Source organism: Thalassophryne amazonica, chromosome 2, assembly GCF_902500255.1.
Source record: "Thalassophryne amazonica chromosome 2, fThaAma1.1, whole genome shotgun sequence".
Lineage (NCBI taxonomy): Eukaryota > Metazoa > Chordata > Actinopteri > Batrachoidiformes > Batrachoididae > Thalassophryne > Thalassophryne amazonica.
In genome coordinates this window covers 85,581,801-85,604,204 of record NC_047104.1, presented here as the reverse complement: position 1 = coordinate 85,604,204, position 22,404 = coordinate 85,581,801, and the positions used below count along the sequence as shown (strand labels likewise).

General features: G+C 39.2%; 1 protein-coding gene across 3 annotated transcripts in view; it reads right to left on the bottom strand.

Moving 5' to 3' along the window:
- Window positions 1–2,015: 2,015 nt before the first annotated feature.
- Window positions 2,016–22,404, bottom strand: part of rnaset2 (ribonuclease T2) — a 36,255-nt gene continuing 15,866 nt past the window's right edge. For all 3 annotated transcript variants that reach the window (XM_034188645.1, XM_034188650.1, XM_034188643.1), the window contains exons 4-10: window positions 20,184–20,233; window positions 16,072–16,129; window positions 15,748–15,812; window positions 12,340–12,453; window positions 5,765–5,810; window positions 2,605–2,679; window positions 2,016–2,445 (exon numbers count right to left, since the gene is read on the bottom strand). In XM_034188645.1, the coding sequence (XP_034044536.1) occupies window positions 2,251–2,445; window positions 2,605–2,679; window positions 5,765–5,810; window positions 12,340–12,453; window positions 15,748–15,812; window positions 16,072–16,129; window positions 20,184–20,233 (603 nt within the window). In that variant the 3' untranslated portion in view covers window positions 2,016–2,250. The remainder of the gene's footprint in view (window positions 2,446–2,604; window positions 2,680–5,764; window positions 5,811–12,339; window positions 12,454–15,747; window positions 15,813–16,071; window positions 16,130–20,183; window positions 20,234–22,404) is intronic.

The following is a 22,404-nucleotide window of genomic DNA, read 5'->3' as shown; positions in this document are numbered from 1 at the left end:
CAGCGCTCCCTTTTGTGGCGTTCATCCATTACCCAAAATAAGCATGCGAAACGGCAAATGTCAGCCTGTCCTATTTGTCTGTGATCAAAGCCTCCACACGCACTCATATATGTACACAGAGGCCAATCTAATATATAGATAAAATAAATCATGGATTTATTTGAGATTTATTTATTGACAAAAATGAATTAAAAAAATATTTAATTGATGTGACAATACAGGCATTTGTTCAGAGTTGTAATTCTCAAGGTCGGTATCCAGGCAGATTAACCTCGAAGGGCGGAGTTTCTCAGTGAAAACATCGGCAAATCAATACAAATACATGTAATCTGGTCACTTCTGAATGGGTCAGACTCGTCAATAAAGCCAATTTAATGTACAAACGGTTCATTTTAGGTCATCTTGGTGTATAAATCTCATTATTCCAGGCAATGATAGTTGTCAGGCCGTTAGAAGCAAGTTAGGCAAAAAAAAAAACCCGACTGATTTCAATAAAACAGCATACAGCTTGAGTCTGTTTTCACCGAGTGGCCAGTTACGGAAATGTGAATTCTCGCCTTAGTTCCGATTGTGACCTAGGCCCGACCTTGAGAGTTTTTTATTGAAATGTGTGGTTTGTAGATTTAAGTAATAATTTCCACAAAAACCCACAGCACTTCAATGCCAGCAACAAAAACTCAAATGTTTGCATCTCTGGTGAAAGGGGGGGGGGGGGGGTGTGAACATGACAAGGATGCTGAGGGGATTGTTGAGGTGGCTACAGCATCCCCTACTGGCAAGGGGTTGGAGTTCTAAGGCAGAAACTATATGAAACAAGCAAAAAACAACAAAACATTAATTTCCTACTATTTTGATTGTAGAACACAGAGGTAGTAGGCCTAACATTCACTCATTATTAATTTGCATTTGATTTCATTAGTGAACATTTCATGTATTTTCTGCAGTGCAAGTGACATGGACATGGGCACAAAATGAAAGGATCACAATCATCAGTGGTGTTTAGGTGGGAAAGATATGTCTCAGAAAAGACCATGAAATATTTTCAGTACGTTTCCTGTGGTCGTGCTGGGTCACAGTGGCCTTCACTACAATATTTATACTACGAACAAGTTTGCTGTACTATGCTGTTTTGCTATACAAGTTAGGTTCAAGTTTGCAGTCTTTTCTAGTGAGAAAAAAAAAAAGCAAACAAAAACAACCTGGTGTAAAATCTTGACCTATTCCAACAAATTACAAAAATCATTACTTTTGTGCTTCTGTGCGCATGTAATTACATTATTATAATCACAAGCTGCCACTTTCTGCCAGCCATGGCCCCCACCCCAAAAATTGTCTGACTTGCAGTGTCCCTCCATACTGATTTGGTACAGCTATTTGTTTGAATATATTTGGTGTGGGTCATGAAGCTGGCAAAACAAGCAATGACTGGACTCATAATTTATTCCATAAAGTACTGTGTGACGTAATCCCCTTTAAAATAAATGACGACAGTACATAAGGTACAGGTACATAACATCTGAAACAGATAAATTCACACCTTATCGCTGCATGGAGCATAATGTATACTCTTAAATGCCTTAATTACTTGGCAGACAAAGAAGGTAGTTAAAGTTGTACTCATATTACTCTGTAACTACAATGATTACTGCAATTGCTAAATAATTACTTTGCAGTCTGTTACCCTTTCAATTAAAAACAGCAGAGAAGGAAAAACTCCCCATAAAAAAAACTTCTAAAATTCCCAGAGCCAAGAACTCTTACTTTACCGACTAACTAATGCAAAACCCAAAGTATTTTAATTACGTTGATATAAATCAGACAAGCAGCAAATTGTCACTTTCATGGAGCTGTAACCCCAAGGGACCCCCTGAAACAGATAATATTTGACATGACTAATTAAAATTACTTAAGTTATCGGCAAAATTACTGTTGACTAACCTATTTACTAACTGCTACCTACATCTGTGATGTGTTGAAGGATGCAGACTATGTGTCATATGCTAAAGTAGTGTAATGGCTGTAAATATATTCCACAGGGACAAATACTGTCACCAAAATATGTCCAATATCCAAAATTTCTAGCAGTTATTTAAAAATGATAAACTTAAAATTTTGATTTTGTATTGCACAAAATAATTAGCACAAAGCAGCATTAGTTGCCATAAGTAGAACATTATAAATGTGTGTGCTCTTAATTCTAGTACCACTTGAATTTGTCCAAACAGAGCTGTGGTATGATTGAGAGTGCATTCATAACACAGGTGGATAGTAAACAGGCCTGTCCTCATCACACACGCTGAACCCAGACGGCACATCTGCAAACATGGAAAAATCCTGATCTCCCAGCAAAGCAGAGTTTTTGGATGAACGTTTCTCACAGTCAAGCATGGACAAGTCAATGTGGAAACAGATCTCGATCTGACCCAAAATCTGGACCTCAGCATTCTGTAAAAATACATCGCACAATGAAAATTCTTACAGACTATCACTCAACATATGACAAATATAAATGCAGCTCTGTGGCAGAAAACATGCAGCTACAACTTTCTGAAATACGCAGCCAAGAAAAGCATAATGGATTAACTATAGCACAGGATCTCATACCTTTGATGGATGGAAACACTGGATCTTAGGTTTGACATTATAGAAGTTCTCTATGACGGATTCAATGTCTGAGAACTACACACACACACACACACACACACACACACACACACACACACACACACGTAAATGATGAAATATAAAACGGCATCATTGTACAGGATTAACTGCTATGCAAAATTTGAAAAATGGTTTGGTGATTTTCAGAGTTATGCTAATAACTACAACCCCAACTCCAGTGAAGTTGGGACGTTGTGTAAAATATAAATAAAAACACAATACAATGATTTGCAAATCCTCTTCAACCTATATTCAATAGAATACATCACAAAGACAAGATATTAATGTTCAAACTGATAACTTTATTGTTTTTGTGCAAATATTTGCTCATTTTGAATGGATGCCTGCAGCATGTTTCAAAAAACTGGGACAGTGGGATGTTTACCATTGTGTTACATCACCTTTCCTTCTAACAACACTCAATAAGCTTTTGGGAACTGAGGACACTAATTGTTGACACTTTGTAGGTGGAATTCTTTCCCATCTTGCTTGATGTACGACTTCAGTTGTTCAACAGTCCGGGGTCTCCGTTGTCGTATTTTGCACTTCATAACGTGCCACACATTTTCAATGGGCAACAGGTTCTGGACTGCAGGCAGGCCAGTCTAGTACCCGCACTCTTTTACTACAAAGCCCACACTGTTGTAACACGTGCAGAATGTGGCTGGCATTGTCTTGCTGCAATAAGCAGGGACGTCCCTTAAAAAGACGTTGCTTGAATGGCAGCATGTGTTGCTCCAAAACCTGGATGTACCTTTCAGCATTGATGGTGCCATCACAGATGTGTAAGTTGCCCATGCCATGGGCACTAACACACCCCCCATACCCTCACAGATGTGTAAGCTGCCCATGCTAGCCTGCCCACTTTCACACCCCCGTACCATCACAGATGATGGCTTTTGAACTTTGCGCTGGTAACAATCTGGATGGTCTTTTTCCTCTTTTGTCCGGAGGACATGACGTCCATGATTTCCAAAAAACAGTTTGAAATGTGGACTCATCAGACCACAACACACTTTTCCCACTGTCATGTCGGGCGGCAGTCTGACCCCAGGAGCGGGTGACCCACAATACAAACTCCGAACCAGGCTTTGAGGTACAAGTCGTCATGTTTATTCGGGCAGAGGTTCGGTACACAGGTGTCAGAAAACGGAGCAGAGGCACAAGCAGGGTGAGGCAAAAGGCAGTCATCTCCAGGCAGGGTCTGATGCACGGGCAAACACTGGCATATAGGCTGAGGCAAAAAGGCAGCCAAAAACACAAAGCAAGGAACTGGTACACAGCAAGACTAATCAGGACAGAGAACAAAAGGCTGGAGAGTGTGCTGGAAGTGACAACAATCTGGCGAGGGACTGTGAGGGTTTATATGCATGTGGACAAATTAGGAACAGGTGGTGTTAACAAGATGCACATGAGAGGAGGGATCCAGAAATGGGGCATGGCTAATGAACAAAGATACTATGTTGTGCAAGACAGTGAGGGAAGAGAACACAAGGTGGAGAGAAGCAAAGACAAAGATGTGTGAACAGGTGTCAAGAATGTGACTAAATGAAAACACAAAGCAGACTGGGACAAAGTGTGAGAGGAGGGCACAGAACTAGTGGAGTGACATGACGTGACAACACAGACAGAGATGCCAGAGGGATGAAGACAAAAATCAGGTGCAGCTTGGAGTGAAACACAAAACTAAGAACAGAGCTACTATGGGATATAATATTACTATGAACAAAAGTAACAATGAAAACTTAGGGCCGAAAAACATAGCTAGGAACCAGGCATGACATAACTGATCAGGAGACATGAAACAGAATACTAAAGCAAAACTAAACAAGTGATAACATAATGAAAACACAACTGACTGAAGAATACCAAATGAAAACCAGATGACAAAATCAACAAGCCATGACACAAAAATACCAATACTAAAGATCAACAGAAATTAATAGCTGACAAATGAATGATAAACAATGAAACACAATCTGGCAGAACAAGAAAAGAACTAGACAATAGCTAAAGAATGCAAAGTAACAGAGAACCAAAGTAAAATAGAACAGGGAATAAATACATGATAAATAGCTAATAAACAGAACAGGAGCAGAAGTGGGTCAAAGAAAGGGGAAGCAAGTAGACCAAACCTGATCAGGGCCAAGCATGACATCCACTTTGCATCTGTCAATTTCAAATCAACTCGGGCCCAGAGAGGGCGGCGGCATTTCTGGATGTTGTTGATGTATGGTTTCTGCTTTACTTGGTAGAGTTTTAATTTGCACTTGTAGACGTAGCGACAAAGTATCCAACCTTTTTATTTTTTTCAAAAACCTGATGGATTTGAATCACGTGTGCTTGCATGAGCCAACCTTGAACCTTCGTGCGCATGCGTGAATTTTTTCACGCCTGTCGATTGCATCATTTCCTGGTAAGCAGCCTTTGTGTGAGGTGTGGGTCGTGCGCTCTGCGTTTTTTCATTCCAAGGAAAAAGACGGAACGACTGGAGCAGCGCGACTGCATCAGATTTTGCCAGAAACTGGGTGACAGCCAGGTGGAAACCATTTGGATTATTCAGACGGCTTTCGGTGACGATGCTATGGGCATCACACAGATTAAAGAGTGGTACAACCAGTTTAAAGACGGCCGCACAACGGTGGAGAGCAAGCATCGCTCCGGTCGGCCATCAACATGCTGAAATGACCAGATCATTTCCAAAGTGAACGCTGTGGTGATGTGGGACCGTCGTGTGACTATCCGAGAAATTGTGGAAGAGGTGGACATCAGCACTTTTTGTGTCACATTCCACTGTGACAGAAGATTTGGCCATGAAAAAGTTGCAGCAAAATTCATGCCGATGGCTTCGGCACGAAGCTGATGTATATATAGCTATATATAGCTAAATATCAACCCTGGCAATCATGTAATACAACAATACACCACCACCATTTCGTATTTCAATACCACTGCAGTAAAACAACACAAAAACTATTTTATATATATATATATATATATATATATATATATATATATATATATATATATATATATATATATATATATATATATATATATATAAATCTGTGTGTATGTATTTATAAAAAAATGGACCTACTGCATAGTATTTTTCTGATGGGATGATCCCAAACTTCTGCAGGATGCTACAGCAACAGAAACAGAATTACATTTGAGATACGGTGTCTTGGGTTGGATGTAAAGGAGATATGGTGATTCTATTATGTGATTTCTAGACCCTTGCACATGTGTGTTATTTTCAAAAGTACATTTGTGCATCACTGTTTTGCTGCATTCCTTAAAATTATCCTGGATCCTTCCACCCATGTATAGATGAGGAGTAACTACAATACATGATCAAACAGTACTAGTCCTGTACAATATACATGCATGAATGTATGGATACAGTTGTATGCAAATGTTTGGGCACCCCTGATAATTTTCATGATTGTCCTTTATAAATCATTGGTTGTCTGGATCAGAAATTTCAGTTAAATATATCATATAGCAGATGAACACACTGATATTGGAGAAGTGACATGAAGTTCTAGTATTTGCATAATAATAATTTTTAAACAAATTTGGGCAGGTGCATAATTTGGGCACCCTTATTTTATTAATTATTGGAAAACAAAATTTGTTTGGTAAGCTCAATGACCCTTGACCTCCTAATACAGGTGAATCCAATCATGAGAAAGGTTATTTAAGGTGGCCATTTGCAAATGTTCCCCCTCTTTGCATCTCTTCTAATGAGTGGCAACATGGGAGCCTCTAAACAACTCTCACATGACCTGAAAACAAAGACTGTTTAACAGTCAGCAGGCACAGTACGAGTTAAGGCCCGAAGTGGAAGGCCAAGATAAATCTCATAAGCTGAATCGAAGGATGGTGAGAACAGTCACAGTCAAGACCTGCTCCAAAGACCTACAACATGATCTTGCTGCAGATAGTGTCTCTGTGCATTGTTCAACTATACAGCGCACTTTGCACAAGGAGATGCTGTATGATGCTGTAATACAGAGGAAGCCTTTTCTGCGTACACGCCACAAACAGAGTCACCTGAGGTATGCTAAAGCACATTTGGACATGCCAGCTTCATTTTGGAATAACATGCTGTGGACTGATGAAACTAAAATTGAGTTATCTGGACCTAACAAAGGGTGGTATGCATGGCTGAAAAACAACACAGCATTCCAAGAAAAATGCTTGCTACCTGCAGTAAAATTTGGAGGTGGTTCCATGATGCTGTGTGGCCAGTGCAGGTACTGGGAATCTTGTTAAAGTTGAGGGTCACATGGATTCCAGTCAATATCAGCAAATTCTTGAGAACAATGTTCATGAATCAGTGACAAAGTTGATGTTGTGCCGGGGCTGGATCTTTCAACAAGACAACGACCCATTCAACTTGGCTTTCACTGAATTAAATATTTGTTCCACTGAAAGAATGTAAAAACATTCATTATTTGTTTTATATAATGGCTAAAATAGATCCTTGTCATTTGATATTTTATAAATGTATAAACAACAGAAAAGGGACTCATATTTTGGTGTTCCACTGCTGCTAAAGTCCAACTTGTGATGTGTTGTCCAGTAATGCTGTGCACTGACTTCGGACTTCCATTAAAAAAAAAAAATAAATACTTTGTGTAGTTCCTCAGTCCAGTCAAACATCACGTCAGCTTTTCAGCTGAACAGCTCTTGATGCATCCAGAAGACTTACAGCGGAGTAGAGTTTGTGTGTGCGTGTGTATGCTACAAGAATGAGCAGCGTCAGTTAGCTCGTTTTCCCTGGTGCATAACCGGGTTGGTGTTTGTGCGCGCATGTACTACAAAAAAAGACTGTGTACATCCTCAGTGCAGTGAAGAGAAAAAAAAAAAAAAAAAAAAAAAAAATCACATCAGAAATTAGTCCAGCTTTTCATTCTTTCTTCCTGCTAACAGCCTCCAGACAGCGAAGTGGATTTATTTTGTGTGCGTGTGGGTGCGTGTGTGTGCACGTGCATGTGTGCAGAGTGCAATGGTACCAAACGTATGGAACTAAATTTGCGCTCTAAATGGAACCAAACTGCACTCTAAATGCAATGCAACACAAATGGGACAAATTAATCCATGTCTGGTGACATACAAAGCACCAATCAAATGACAAGGATCCACTCAGCTGTTATATAATACAAAAGGCTTTAAACCAGAATCCACACTCTCATTTTAAGCTATAGGAATCATTCAGAGGCTGTTACTTCTGCAAAAGGAGGATCGACTAAAAACTGATGTATTTTTTTCTGTTGGGGTGCCCAAATTTATGCATCAGCCTAATTTTGTTTAAAGAATTATTGCACTTTCTGTAAACATTTTACTTCTGAAATATCACTGTGTTTGTCTGCTATATGATATATTTAACTGAAACTGCTGATCCAATCAACCAATGATTTATTTATTTATTATTATTATTTTTTATTAGAAGACAAAGACAACATGACAACATAAAACAAAACAGGCATTAACGAGCACTGGAAACAACGGTAATATAAAGAAATAAATGCATGAGGATAATAACCATATAACATAAAACAATACAGACATGATACACAAGGAGGTATATATACATATGCATACATACATACCCACACACACACATACATATATATACACATATGTACATGTATACATATACACATACATACATACATACCCACATGCACACAAGTCTACAAAACACATATCTGTGTATATTAATAGCAATAATCATAACATCAATCCATACCACAGCAACAACAATGATTAAACAACCTTTCAAAATAGTGTGACATTGATTAATGCGTTGTATCTGACCCATTCTTTTTTTTTTTTTTTGTCTGTGTGTGGGTCTCATCTTGTATGGTGCATTAAAAACATTGTGGAATGTAGTGCATTAAAAACACACAGACATAAATGTAGGGATAGAATGGACAGGATCCTTGAATGTGCAGTGTTTTATTTTTAATTATCTTTTATGTATATATATTAATTCAACCTGTCCTTGTGTTGTTGTCACTATTAGTATTTCATGCAGCCGTTAATCATATAAGAAATCATAAAATCTCATACATACAAATACACATACACACACATATGTCATATATCATATGAAAACAATTATTATAATAATATCAATCATTATTATATTACCATCAATAATGAATACATAAATAGCCAAAAAAAATTTATATATATATATATATATATATATATATATATATATATATATATACATCCAAACATATATACATATACACATACACACATATATCATGTCATATATCATATAAAAATTATTATAATAATATCAATAATAATTATATTATTATCAATAATGAATATATAAATAGCCTAAAAAAATTATATACATATGTATATACATACACACACACCGATACATATACACACACATACACATACAACTGGTGTGAGGTTATGAGAGAAAAGTTATTAATATTGACCAGATGCCAGCGGGCTCTGTGAGGGGGGTAGAGGCGAGTGTGCTGTCAAGAGTGACGTGGTTTTGATTTTTTTTTTTCCTCTCTCTCTCTCTTCCTTCCCCTCCCTTTTTTTTTTCCTTTTTCTTTTCCTTTCCCTTCCCCTCTCATTTCATTTCCTTCCCTTTCCCTTTCCTTTCTCCTTCTCCCTCGTTCCTTTTCTTTCTTCTTCCCTCCTCTCCGAAAGGAAACTAAAACAATACCAGGTCAGTTAATGTGAGCGGGAGGGTTGGGGTTCTGCTGAGTCATTGTAGGGAGGTGAAGAATATTGCATTGTGATGAAATCTGTGAGAAGATTTCTCCAATAATTGATGTTTATACGGTTTCGTGTTTTCCAGTTCATGAGGATAGTTTTCTTGGCGATGGTTAGAGCTATGAGAACCAGTTTGAAATCTATAGTTTTTTTGGTAATTACTGAAGTGTCCCCTAGCAAGCAGAGTGCGGGAGATAATGGGATGTGGCAGTTCAGCAAGGATGAAAGTGCCTGTGTAACCTGTTCCCAGAAGTGTCTGATGGGGGTGCAGTGCCTTGTCGCATGAATGTATGTGTCTGTGCAGTTCTCTGTGCAGTGCATGCAAATTTCTGATGTGAGTCCCATTTTTGATAACCTTTCCCCCGTGTAATGTGTTCTATGCAGTGTTTTGTATTGTATCAATTGTAAATTTGCATTATTAATCATAAAATAAATATTTTTACAGATTTGATTCCAAAAGTTGGCATCGTGAGAAATTGACAAGTCATTTTCCCATTTGGATGTCAGCAGAGATATTTCTTGAAGAGGTTTTAAAATAATTTTGTATATTTTGGAGAGTAATTTTTTGGATGAAGATAGATTAATTAATTGTGATATTACAGGTGATAGTTGTAGATTTGATGATCTGAAATGTATTTTTGTTTGTAGAATTGATTTTAATTGCAGGTATTTCAGGAACTGATTGCTCCCGATGCCAAACCTCTGGATCAGGAGTGGAAATTGTAAAAGTTCATTGGAATTGAAGATATGGTTAATGTGAGTGATACCCTTTTTAGCCCACGTGTTAAAGTTAAGTGATTTTTTTATTATTTACAATGTCCGGGTTATTCCACAGTGGAGTGAAGTTAGATGGGGCAAGAGTGGAATTAGTGATTTGGTGGAATTTCCACCAGGCTGTCATGGTGGAGGCTATTGTGAACGCGTTGAAACATGTATGGTGTTTAATGGACTTTGTAATAAAAGGAATGTCTGATATGTTTATGTCTTTGCACAGAGTTTGTTCCAAGTCTAGCCAGATGATATCAGATTGGGTAGGGTGTGTCCATTTATATATGTATTGTAGCTGGTTTGCCAGGGAGTATAATTGAAAGTTTGGTGCTTCTAGACCTCCTTGAAATTTATTTTTTTTGCAGAGTAGTTAGTTTTATTCTTGGTGGTCTGTTTTTCCAATAGAAATGGGAAATGATTGAATCTAATTTTTTGAACCAGGTGGGTTTGGGATGGATTGGAATCATTGAAAATAAATAGTTTAATTTAGGTAATATATTCATTTTTATGACTGCTATTCTGCCAATTATGGTAAGTGTTAAGTTATGCCAGCGGAGTAAGTCATCTTCTATTGTTGTCAGTAATGGTGTAAAGTTGAGAGCGCTCAGCTCTGACAGCCTGGAGGATATCCTCACTCCTAGATAAGTGATGTGATCTGTGCATAAGGGAATGGGTGACTGCTGGATTACCACATCCCGATAACTGTTAAGTGGGAGAATGGATGATTTATTCCAGTTTATTGCATAATCAGAGATTTGGGAAAATGACTTGCTATGGTGGAATGATTCTTGTCTCAGTCTATGAATAAGGAATAGATTTTGTTTGTTAATTATTTCATTTAGCAAAAGTTTATTTTTTCTGAGTTCTCGGTGTATAATTTCAGTTGGTTTTGTTGCATTAATTGTCTCCAATTCTTTAATTTTCATTTCTAGCTGTGTTTGTTTTTCCTTTTCTACTTTCTTTTTATAGGCAGAGAATGATATTATTTTACCTCACAGAACGGCTTTCCAAGTTTCCCAGAGTATTGTTGGTGAAGACTTTGGGGAGTCAATTATTTCAAGGAAGGATGTCCACTCTCTCATAAAGTAACTGTCAAACTTTGAGTCCTGTAAAAGAGATGTGTTAAAATGCCATCTGCTAGAGCATTTCTGAAAAGCAGGCAAGTTCCAAGTGAATGTTACAGGGGAATGGTCACTGATGGTGATTGGATATATTTGAGATTCGGAAATATTGGGTATGATTGAGTTGCTTGTTAAAAATAAATCAATACGAGAGTAAGATTGGTGAACTGATGAAAAAAATGTATATTCACGGGCATTTGGGTGTTGAAGCCTCCAACCATCACCAAGACCAAAATCACTCATGAACTGCTGTATGGTTATAGTAGACTGCTAAGGTTTATTTGAGGTTTTTGATCTGTCTATTGATGGGTTAATGACTGTATTGAAGTCACCTCCTACAATTACTGGGCAGTGAGAATAATTAGAAATAGATGAAAATAGATTATGAAAGAAGGAAGGATCATCGGAATTCGGACCATAAATGTTGACAATTGTGATTGGGTTATTGTTAATGGAAATGTTGATGATAATAAAACACCCTTCTGGATCTGTAATTGTTGTGTTAAGACTAAAATTATTTTTTTTTATTTAGTAAGATACATACTCCTCTTTGTTTTGAATTATATGGAGAAGAAAAGGAATTGGTAAATTGTGAGTTTTTTAAACTATGTTGATTTGAATGGGTGAGGTGTGTTTCTTGGAAGACACACACACACACACACACACATTGGTCTTGTAAGAGACACACACACACATTGGTCTCTTACAACCAATGATTTATAAAAGAAAATCATGGAAATCCTCAGGGGTCCCAAAATTTTTACATACAACTGTATGCCCACTTTATAACTGCCCCTAACCCTCCTAAGAAAAACAAAATATGTGGTCAGAATGCTCCTACTATGTACAATGACTTACTGTTCAGCCAATAACTGAATGACACCGAAGAATACAAATATGGGAGGTTACCAGTGAAATGAAAATGAAAAGAAAAAAAAAATGCCAAAAATGATGATAATAATTACAATAAATAATGATAATAATAAAAAGAAATGTTACTGGAGATGGTAATGATGTTTACCTGTCTAAATCTAATTTATGGTACAGTTCCAGTGTTTTGCTGAAGTACTTATGTTGACTGTTGAATTCATCAACTTCTGCTGCACAGGTGCCATGTTTATTCCACTCGTACTTCCTGTCAAAACAAATGGACAACGAACACATTTTCTATAATCATACTATACACACCATACACACCACAACAAGGACAGGTAATGTGTCATGAATTAATCGGTGGCACTCAGTTCTCCATACCTGCACTGTGCATACAAATTTTTGATGAATGTAAAAATGCTCTGCTTAAGTTGTAAACGTCACAGCAAGGTCAAACTCAGAGATTTTAATGTGGAAAATGCCCATGTGCTGTAGACCTTGTATATTTTGTGATAATCCAGCAGTGACAGAACATTAGATGGATGGTGCAAGCAATATCAAATCCCAAAGGGCTCAGGGTTTAAAAGAAAAAGAAGAAAAAAAAAAAAGAATAAAGTGTGTGTTCAATTCATTCTTACAAGGCTGGAATGGTTGTGTTTTTTTGGGGGGGGTGGGGGGGTAACGAAGCCAGAAAGCTCTGAACCATTTTTCATTTTGAAAAAGCCATTAAATAGTGCATATACACTGAACAAAAATATAAACGCAACACTTTTGTTTTTGCTCCTATTTTTCATGAGCGGAACTAAAAAAAAAAACAAACAAAAACAAAACATTTTGTATATACACAAAAGACCTATTTCTCTTAAATATTGTTCACAAATCTGTCTACATCTGTGTTAGTGAGCACTTCTCCTTTGCCAAGACAATCCATCACACCTCACAGGTGTTGCATATCAAGATGCTGATAAGACAGCATGATTATTGCACAGGTGTGCCTTAGACTGGCCACAATAAAGGCCACTCTAAAATGTTTGTTTTACCACACAATGCAATGCCACAGATAGCACAAGTTTTGAGTGAGCATGCAGTTGGCATACTGACTGCAGGAATGTCCACTAGAGCTGTTGCCCGTGAACTGAATGTTCATTTCTCTACCACAAGCCATCTCCAAAGGCATTTCATAGAATTTGGCAGTACATCCAACCGGCCTCACAATCGCAGAACACATGCAATCACACCAGCCCACGACCTCCAGATCCAGTATGCTCACCTCCAAAATCATCCGAGACCAGCCACCCGGACAGCTGCTGCAACAATCCATGTTCACAACCAAAGAATTTTTGCACAAACTGTCAGAAACCATCTCGGGGAAGCTCATCTGCATGCTTGTCATCCTCATCGGGGTCTCGACTGCAGTTTGCTGTCTTAACTGACTTGAGTGGGCAAATGCTCATGTTCTATGGCATCTGGCTGCTGGTCAACTTTATGCAAAGGAGATGTGTTGCACTGCATGAGGCAACTGGTGGTCACACCAGACAATGACTGCTTTTCTGACCCCCCCATAAAGCAAAACTGCACATTTCAGAGTGGCCTTGTATTGTGGCCAGCCTAAGGCACACCTGTGCAATAATCATGCTGTCTAATCAGCATCTTGATATGCCACTCCTGTGAGGTGGGATAGATGATCTCGGCAAAGGAGAAGTGCTCACTAACACAGATTTATACAGATTTGTGAACAATATTTGAGAGAAATAGGTTTTTTGCATATATAGAAAATGTTTTAGATCTTGACGTTCAACTCATAAAAATGGGAGCAAAAACAAAAGTGTTGCCTTTATATGTTTGTTCAGTGTCATACAGATTTTAGAAATTCAGCTTCTAATGAGCCACGACCGATCTGTTATTTGAGCCCCATCCAGCCTCAAATGACTCGTGTCACCGCATATGATCCATGTCAAGCTGCATATGATCCATGTAGCACCATGATAACATGACACTGGTGCATGTTTGGCATGGGTTTGGTCCAAACCTCCAGCCCACCCACACTTGGTCCCTTTAAGTGTGGTTTTCAATTCACAGCATCTATTCAAGATGTCACATTTTCACGCAGTCCAAAAATATACGCTCCAGTACAGTCCAGTGGGTGTACACTTCCATGAGCCAGGCTGCTGTTCACAAAGTCATTAAATGTACCAGACCGGCTAGAACCGAACCACGAGTTCCTGGACAGTCACCTCAGCGCTTCCTCTCGCTGCATTTATTTCTTCCATGACTTAACAGGCATTTTGACACCATGATCCAACTTTCAATGTCGCTCTTTTGCACACACATGCACGTTCTGCATTCTTGAGCGCTGTGAATACTTTCCAGATAAACGATGTGAGTGCGTATGTGGATATATACGAGGTCTGTTAGAAAAGTATCCGTCCTTTTTTTTGCAAAAACCTGATGGATTTGAACCTTCGTGTGCTTGCATGAGCCAATCTTGAACCTTCGTGTGCAAGCGTGAATTTTTTCACGCTTGTCGATTGCGCCATTTGCTGGCAAGCAGCATTTGTGTGAGGTCGTGTGTAGAACTCTCTGCAGTTTTTCATTGCAAGGAAAATGACGGAATGACTGGAGCAGCGCTACTGCATCAAATTTTGCCAGAAACTGGGCGACAGCCAGGTGGAAACCATTCGGAAGATTCAGACCGCTTTCGGTGACGATGCTATGGGCATCACACAGATTAAGGAGTGGTACAACTGGTTTAAAGACGTCCGCACAATGGTAGAGAGCGAGCCACGCTCCGGTCAGCCATCAACATGCTGAAATGACCAGGTCATGCCAAAGGAACGCTGTGGTGATGCGGGACCGTTGTGTGACTATCCGAAGAAATTGCGGAAGAGGTGGACATCAGCACTTTTTCTGCACAGTCCAGTGTGCAGAAGATTCGCCATGAAAAGAGTGGCGATGAACTATCGTGCCAAACTGCTGACGGTGGAGCCAAAGCAACTACCGTGTTGAAGGTCTCACGGACATGCTGGACCCCGAAAATGATGCCCACCTCTTCCACAATTTCTCGGATAGTCCACACACTGAAAAGCCACCGAAAGCCGTCTGAATCTTCCGAATGGTTTCACCTGGCTGTCGCCCAGTTTTTTTCCTGGCATATTGTGCAGTAGCGCTGCTCCAGTCGTTCCGTCATTTTCCTTGCAATGAAAATCCGCCAAACAGGAACACTAACCACTTGGCCATGACTCCTGTACTAATCCTTAAAAGTAGTTTCCTCCGGGTGCTCTGGTTCTTTTAAAGACATGCAGGTTAGGTGAACTGGAACCTTTATAATTGTCCAGGTCTTCCTTGCAAAAGAGGTGTCAATCTCAATGGGACTAACTTGGTTCAATAAAGGTTAAATTCAATAAAAAATAAATAGTTTAGCAATAAAAAAAATAAAGAAGAAAAAGAGCTTTAAAAAATGTGTTTAAACCTATGTTTGTGAGTTTAACTTTCATGACAACACCAACTAAATTACTGTTTCTGAAGAATTAGAGTGACATTTAAAAAAAAAAGATACCAGAATCCAACAGAGGAGTGGTTCATCAAATCAGGCCAGCTCTTCTCCAAGTCAGGAATCAGGTCCTGAAAAACACCCATTCACAAGCATTTATTTAATCTGGAATAACTTGAAAGTTCTATCTTTAAAGTGAAGTCTTTCACCTGACAGTTCTAAAAATGTTGTTTCTTCTTCAGTTGTTCTCTCATTAGTATGTTGTACTTTTTTTTTTAAAAGTTTAAGATGTATCTTAATAGTACTATTAGCTGAGAGAGGAAATGCTTCTTTTATGAATTCTAGACAAACATACAGTATACAGGTATGCACAGTTCTCAAGCATTATACCTCAATTAGAGAGGAGTTGAAATGCCAAGATGAATTACAGTCAATCCCTTTATCTGGCCTAAAAACAAAACAAAAAAAAAAAAAACACACACACACACACACACACACACAGACACGATTAATTTTTGTAAAATTAGCTCTCAATTACTTGGCAACTATTTTACTGATTCAATTCCTGTGAAAAAAAACCAAGCAGTTCAGGACAAATGGGCAAAAACATTAATTCATAGACCTGCATGTTCAACTCGAGGGTGCAGTAACTCTTTGTTGTACAACTGACAGCTGAGGGTGAAGGGCTTTATTATTATCACCAGAGGTGGAAAATCCCAGCCCTACCACATATTGGTTCACCCTTCCACTAAACCAGATGATTCTGATTAGTTCAATGCTTCAGGCAGGTTGATGAGCTAATCAGTGAAATCACCTGTTTTAGGCACACAATTTTTAGAACAATATTTAGTTGATCTTTAACTGACTGAAGCTGAGGTTTGCTTCTTCTGTTATCATTTTCACCTGGTTTGTCTGGTTATTTCATATGTTTAAATTTTGAGGAAATGCCATCCCTGTATAGCATCTAGCGGTGAATTCAGAATCAGGTCTTTTGTCTCATTATTTTTTTTTTTTGTTTTATCCTGACTTTAATGTATTTAACAATTTGACATGTTTGTACATCATTCCTCCCCCTTAAAGACAGAAAGATCAGATAGGGAATAAATTCAAAATTATACTGCTTTTATTTCTTAAGCCAGTTTCTCATTGCTGATTTTTGACTACCTGATGAAATTGTTTTTGTTACAAAACAAAAAAATGGATACCCAATTGGGGCATGAAAACATGTCATCTGTAGTAATAGTAGACTTGTAGAATGTTATGACCAATCCGAAAAGTTTTAAGTATGTGCAAAAAAACCCCAAACAAACAAAAACTGTGACTCCAGGGGCCTGTACTACGAAGCGGGGTTACTGGCTTATCAGGGTAACTTCGGGAGTAAGTTGATGACGTGTGGAGTAACTTCCCGGTTAACCTGTACTACGAAAGGTGGATAGGTTTTGATCGAGGTATGCTGCCATGGCAATTTACGCTGCGTGCCAAACCTGCTCCGAGCAGGTTATGTTCTAGTTTAGCTTGAGGTTTTCGCTTAACCACTCCCTTTATAAGTACCGCCCATCCACCTTCAATCACTCCGAAGACAATGCCGGCCTACCTGGATGATCCGTTTGATATTGGGGCACAAATTGTGAGGGGCTCTCTTCGCAGGGCCGCCAGAATCCGCTGACATACCCGGACAATATTCTCCATGAAAGATATAGATTCTCAGCCGAGGGAATTCGTTATCTTTGTCAACTGATCAGGCCAGACGTCTAACATCACCCATCGTAGCAATACCCTGACAATTGAGCAGATAATGTGCCTTGCGCTTAGATATTTTGCCAGTGGACAATTTATGTATTCCATCGGTGATGCTGAACATCTGAGCAAGAATACTGTATGTCGTATGATTCGCAAGGTAGTACTTGCTCTATCTAAACTGTTGGATGCATTTGTTGTTTCCCTGGCCATTTATCCACAATGCAAATCAAAGAAGGGTTTTATGCAATCGCGGGTAATTACTAATATCAAAATAGGTCTAATGCATGTCCACTAATTAGGCGAAGTGGGGCTTATCAATAACAATTTCTCCTAGGTTTCCCAAGAGTAATAGCAGCCATTGATTGCACGCAAATCCCAATCAGTGCACCCCTGGGAGAGCACGAGGGCGATTAAGTCAATCGCAAATCTTTTCACATTATCAACGTGCAGGTATAGCCGTTCTATTCGGCCTATTTCATATACCCATTATCGTGTAGTCCACTCTAAGCTCACCTTCTTTTCACTTATTTCAGCCACATAAGGGTTGCTTTGGTTTGGGTGATTTTTCTAAATATTCTAATATACAATTAATATAATTACATATTTCACATTCTTTTTCTCCCCACATGGGGCTGTCCTGTTGGATAACCTTCATGCCAAAGTGATATATATGTAATTATGTTAACAGAATGACCATTAATGGCTTTAAATCCTTAGATAGGTGGCGTATTTAGGAAACATTAAATTAACCTAACATCTATTAGTAGGCCTATGCCCACTTCTGAATCGTGTTGCATCTGGGCGTAATTAATGAAAGGTCATTATTTTACACATATCAGACATTCCACAGGTTAATCATCTGTAACAGATTTGGAGAACAACTGAATTGTACTTACGCATTTACCCGATCAGCAATACGTTGCCAACAAGCCTGTCTTGCTTTATTGGCAGACGATGTGTTCGATTTCCCCCTTAACGTTAATTTAAATTCTTCGTAGCTCCGCTTAATAATCGTGCATTCTTCTTCGGTAAAGTAAGGTGACCGCGCCATCATTGAAAAATGGTGACGTGCGCTGCAACCTGCCCCTTTTATATGAATGCACACAAACTCCAATTAGGTTAACACAGGTTCAACAAATCATCTTAATCAGCGTCGTAGTACCGATTAACATCACTTGAGAACACCAGGTTTTGTCAACCCCGGTTTAAGGAGGTAACCCTGGGTTACATCTGAGTAAGTTAACCCCGCTTCGTAGTACAGGCCCCAGGACACTGTGAGCTGCAAAACATGACTAATCAGATAATTTGTGCAGATGGGGGTAACTTTGTTTAATGTGCAAGACTCACAGGAAATAAAATATGCATCCATAATTACATGAAAAACACACTGCACTCTTCAGCAGAAGACATTTGTCGATGTTAACAAATACATTTTAGCTTTGTAGAAACATCTTGTTAGAACCACAGACGTTAGCATATAGACTGGAGACAGTTCCACTGTGAGCATGCCCAAAGGCTCCATTGTTACCTCCACCAAGGACATAATAAAGTCATTGCTGTTTATTTATTTGTTTGTCTGTCTGTCTGTTAGCAGGATTACATCAAAACTATTACACGGATTTTGACAAAATTTTCACCACAGATATATATTAGGCCATGGAAGAACCTATTAAATTTTCGAGGGGATCTGGCTCCAGATTCTAGATCAGGCTTCACTTTATATAGGCTTTGAAGGATTATGTCAAAAACTACTTCACGGATTCTCACCAAATTTGCACTAGAGATAGATATTAGGGCATGGAAGACTCCACTGGATTTTGTAGGTGATCTGGATCCAGATTTGGATTCTGGATCAAGATTTCCCTTTATGTAGCCTTTGAAGGATTTCTTCAAAACTATTTCACGGATTCTCACCAAATTTGCACCATAGACAAATATTAGGGCATGGAAGACTCCACTGAATTTTGGAGGTTAGGATTAGTCTGTCTGTCTGTCCACTGCAGATGTTTGGCTCCAGTTACCTTCCCAATTTCAAAAATGACCAGGCCACTGCTGATTAAAAATGATATTGGATGCACCATGTAACACGAGCAATCGGAGATTTCTGATGTCCACCAATGCACATCCGGATCACCTCCAAAATTCAGTGGAGTCTTCCATGCCCTATTATCTATTTATGGTGCAAATTTGGTTAGAATCTGTGAAGTCGTTTTGACATAATCCTTCAAAGCCTATATAAAGTGAAGTCTTGATCCAGAATCTGGATACGCATCACCTCCAAAATTTAATGAAGTCTTCCATGGCCTAATACCTATTTATGGTGAAACCTTCATCAAAATCTCTGCAGTAGTTTTGATGTAATTCCTAAAAGCCTACAAAGTGCAATCTTGAGCCAGGATCTGGATCCGGATCACCTCCAACATTCAGTGGAGTCTTCCATGCCCTAAAATATATCTCTGGAGCAATTTGTTGAGAATCAGTGAAGTAGTTTTGACATAATCCTTCAAGGCCTATATAAAGTGAAACTTAATCCAGGATCTGGATCATCTTCAAAATTGAATGGGTTCTTCCATGGCCTAATATGCATCTGTGATGAAAATCTCATCAAAATCCGTGCAGTAGTTTTGATGTAGTCCTTCAAAGCCTATATAAAGTGTAATCTTGATCCAGAATCTGGATCCGGATCATGTCCAAAAGTTTTTGGAGTCTTCCATGGCCTAATATCGATCTGTGGTGAAAATTTTGTCTTTATCCAGACTTACCACAGGCCATGTACTGTCCAGTAATTAATCCTGGAATGGCAGCCTTCCATCTGAAATTCATAAAATAAAATAAATAAACTTTCATTTGGACACACAAAATCAACCATTCATGCTGTTGCAAACAAATATATTTCTAATGTCCAAATATTACTATCTCATGTAAAACAAAAACAAAAATGTCACATTCTCAATGAATGTCACGTCAAGTCTGGGATCATCTAGCATACCAGATCCGCCTGTGGTTGTGGCAGACACGGCGCCAGACACAGATTTGTGGAGGGGCCTTGTATTACTGTTTGGGGGGGCACTTTTTTTGGCTAGAAATATAAAGTCCTAATCAATCGGGGGGTTTCTCCCAGGATATTTAAAAATTTGAACTGTTAAGCGGAGTGGTCCTTTATTAAAGAAATGCCGTATATCCATCTTTTAGTTCAGCATAGTTTCATTTCTCACTCTCTTTCACAGCTAAATCCAGCAGTCAACACTACACATATCATTTCCATTTCACATTTGTTTAACCCAGAACATTTCATGAACCAATCAAATCATTCACAATTACTTTAGTAAAAATAAGATAAGGCACAGTGGTTTATCAATATTATTATGACTCATTTATATTGGAAATTTGTACAAATTATAATCATCACAGTATGGTAAGCGCACTGCATTCACTGGATAAAATAAAACAATAAAAATTAGACACCTTTCTCTTAATTACGAGACATCACATCTCACTCCTCTTCACCGCTTATCCAAGATCGGGTCCAGGGGGCAACAGCTCTAGCAGGGGACCGCAGACTTCCCTTTCCCGGGCCACACTGACCACCTCTGACTGGGGGATCCCGAGGCATTCCCATGCCAGTGTGGAGATATAATCTCTCCACCTAGTCCTGGGTCTTCCCTGGGGTCTCCTCCCTGATGGATGTTGCCTGGCACACCTCCCTGGGAGGTGCCCAGGAGCAGCCTTACCAGATGCCCGAACCACCTCAGCTGGCTCCTTTCACTTGAAGGAGCAGCTGCTCCACTGCGAGCTCCCCACAGATTACTGAGTTTCTCACCCTAATTCCAAGGGAGACACCAGCCACCCTCCTAAGGAGCGTATTTCATGTCTCTTGTACCCATGATCTAGTTCTTTGGTCATGACCCAACCAACTAAGTTTTATATGTTTCTAAACTTTCAATACAATATTTTCTATGTAAAATGTGTACACTTCTTCTTACAGATTTGTTTACTGCTTTCCCGGCCTCTTTCCCCGAGCAGCCGGGAAAGCAGCCGACTGGGTGACTGTGAGGAGGAAGCGTAGTTCTAAACACGAAGCCCCGTGTACACCGCCAACCCGTTCACATCTCTAACCGTTTTTCCCACTCGGCGACACAACCCCCGAGGATCAAGACTCTGGTTATTGGCGACTCTGTTTGCGAAATGTGAAGTGAGCGACACCAGCACCATAGTCAATTGTCTTCCGGGGGCCAGAGCGGCGACATTGAAGGAAAATTTGAAACTGCTGGCTAAGGCTAGCGTAAATTTGTAAGATTGTATTCACGTCGGCAGTAATGACACCCGGTTACGCCAATCGGAGATCACTAAAAATTAACATTAAATCGGTGTGTAACTTTGCAAAAACAATGTCGGACTCTGTAGGTTTCCTCTGGGGCCCCTCCCCAATCAGACCGGGAGTGACATGTTAGCCGCATGTTCTCCTTGAATTGCTGGCTGTCTGAGTGGTGTCCAAAAAATGAGGTGGGCTTCATAGATAATTGGCAAAGCTTCTGGGGAAAAACCTGGTCTTGTTAGGAGAGACGGCATCCATCCCCACTTTGGATGGAGGCACTCTCATTTCTAGAAATCTGGCCAATTTCTTAAATCCTCCAAACCGTGACTATCCAGGGTTGGGAGCCAGGAAGCAGAGTTGTAGTCTTACACACCTCTCTGCAGCTTCTCATCCCCCTGCCATCCCCTCATTAACCCCATCCCCGTAAGACGGTGCCTGCTCCCCAGACTACCATAACCAGCAAAAACCATATTTAGCATAAAAAATTCAAAAAAGAAAAAATAATAGAGCACCTTCAACTGCCACCACAGACTAAAAACAGTTAAATGTGGTCTATTAACATTAGGTCCTCTCTCTTCTAAGTCCCTGTTGGTAAATGATATAATAATTGATCAACATATTGATTTATTCTGCCTTACAGAAACCTGGTTACAGCAGGATGAATATGT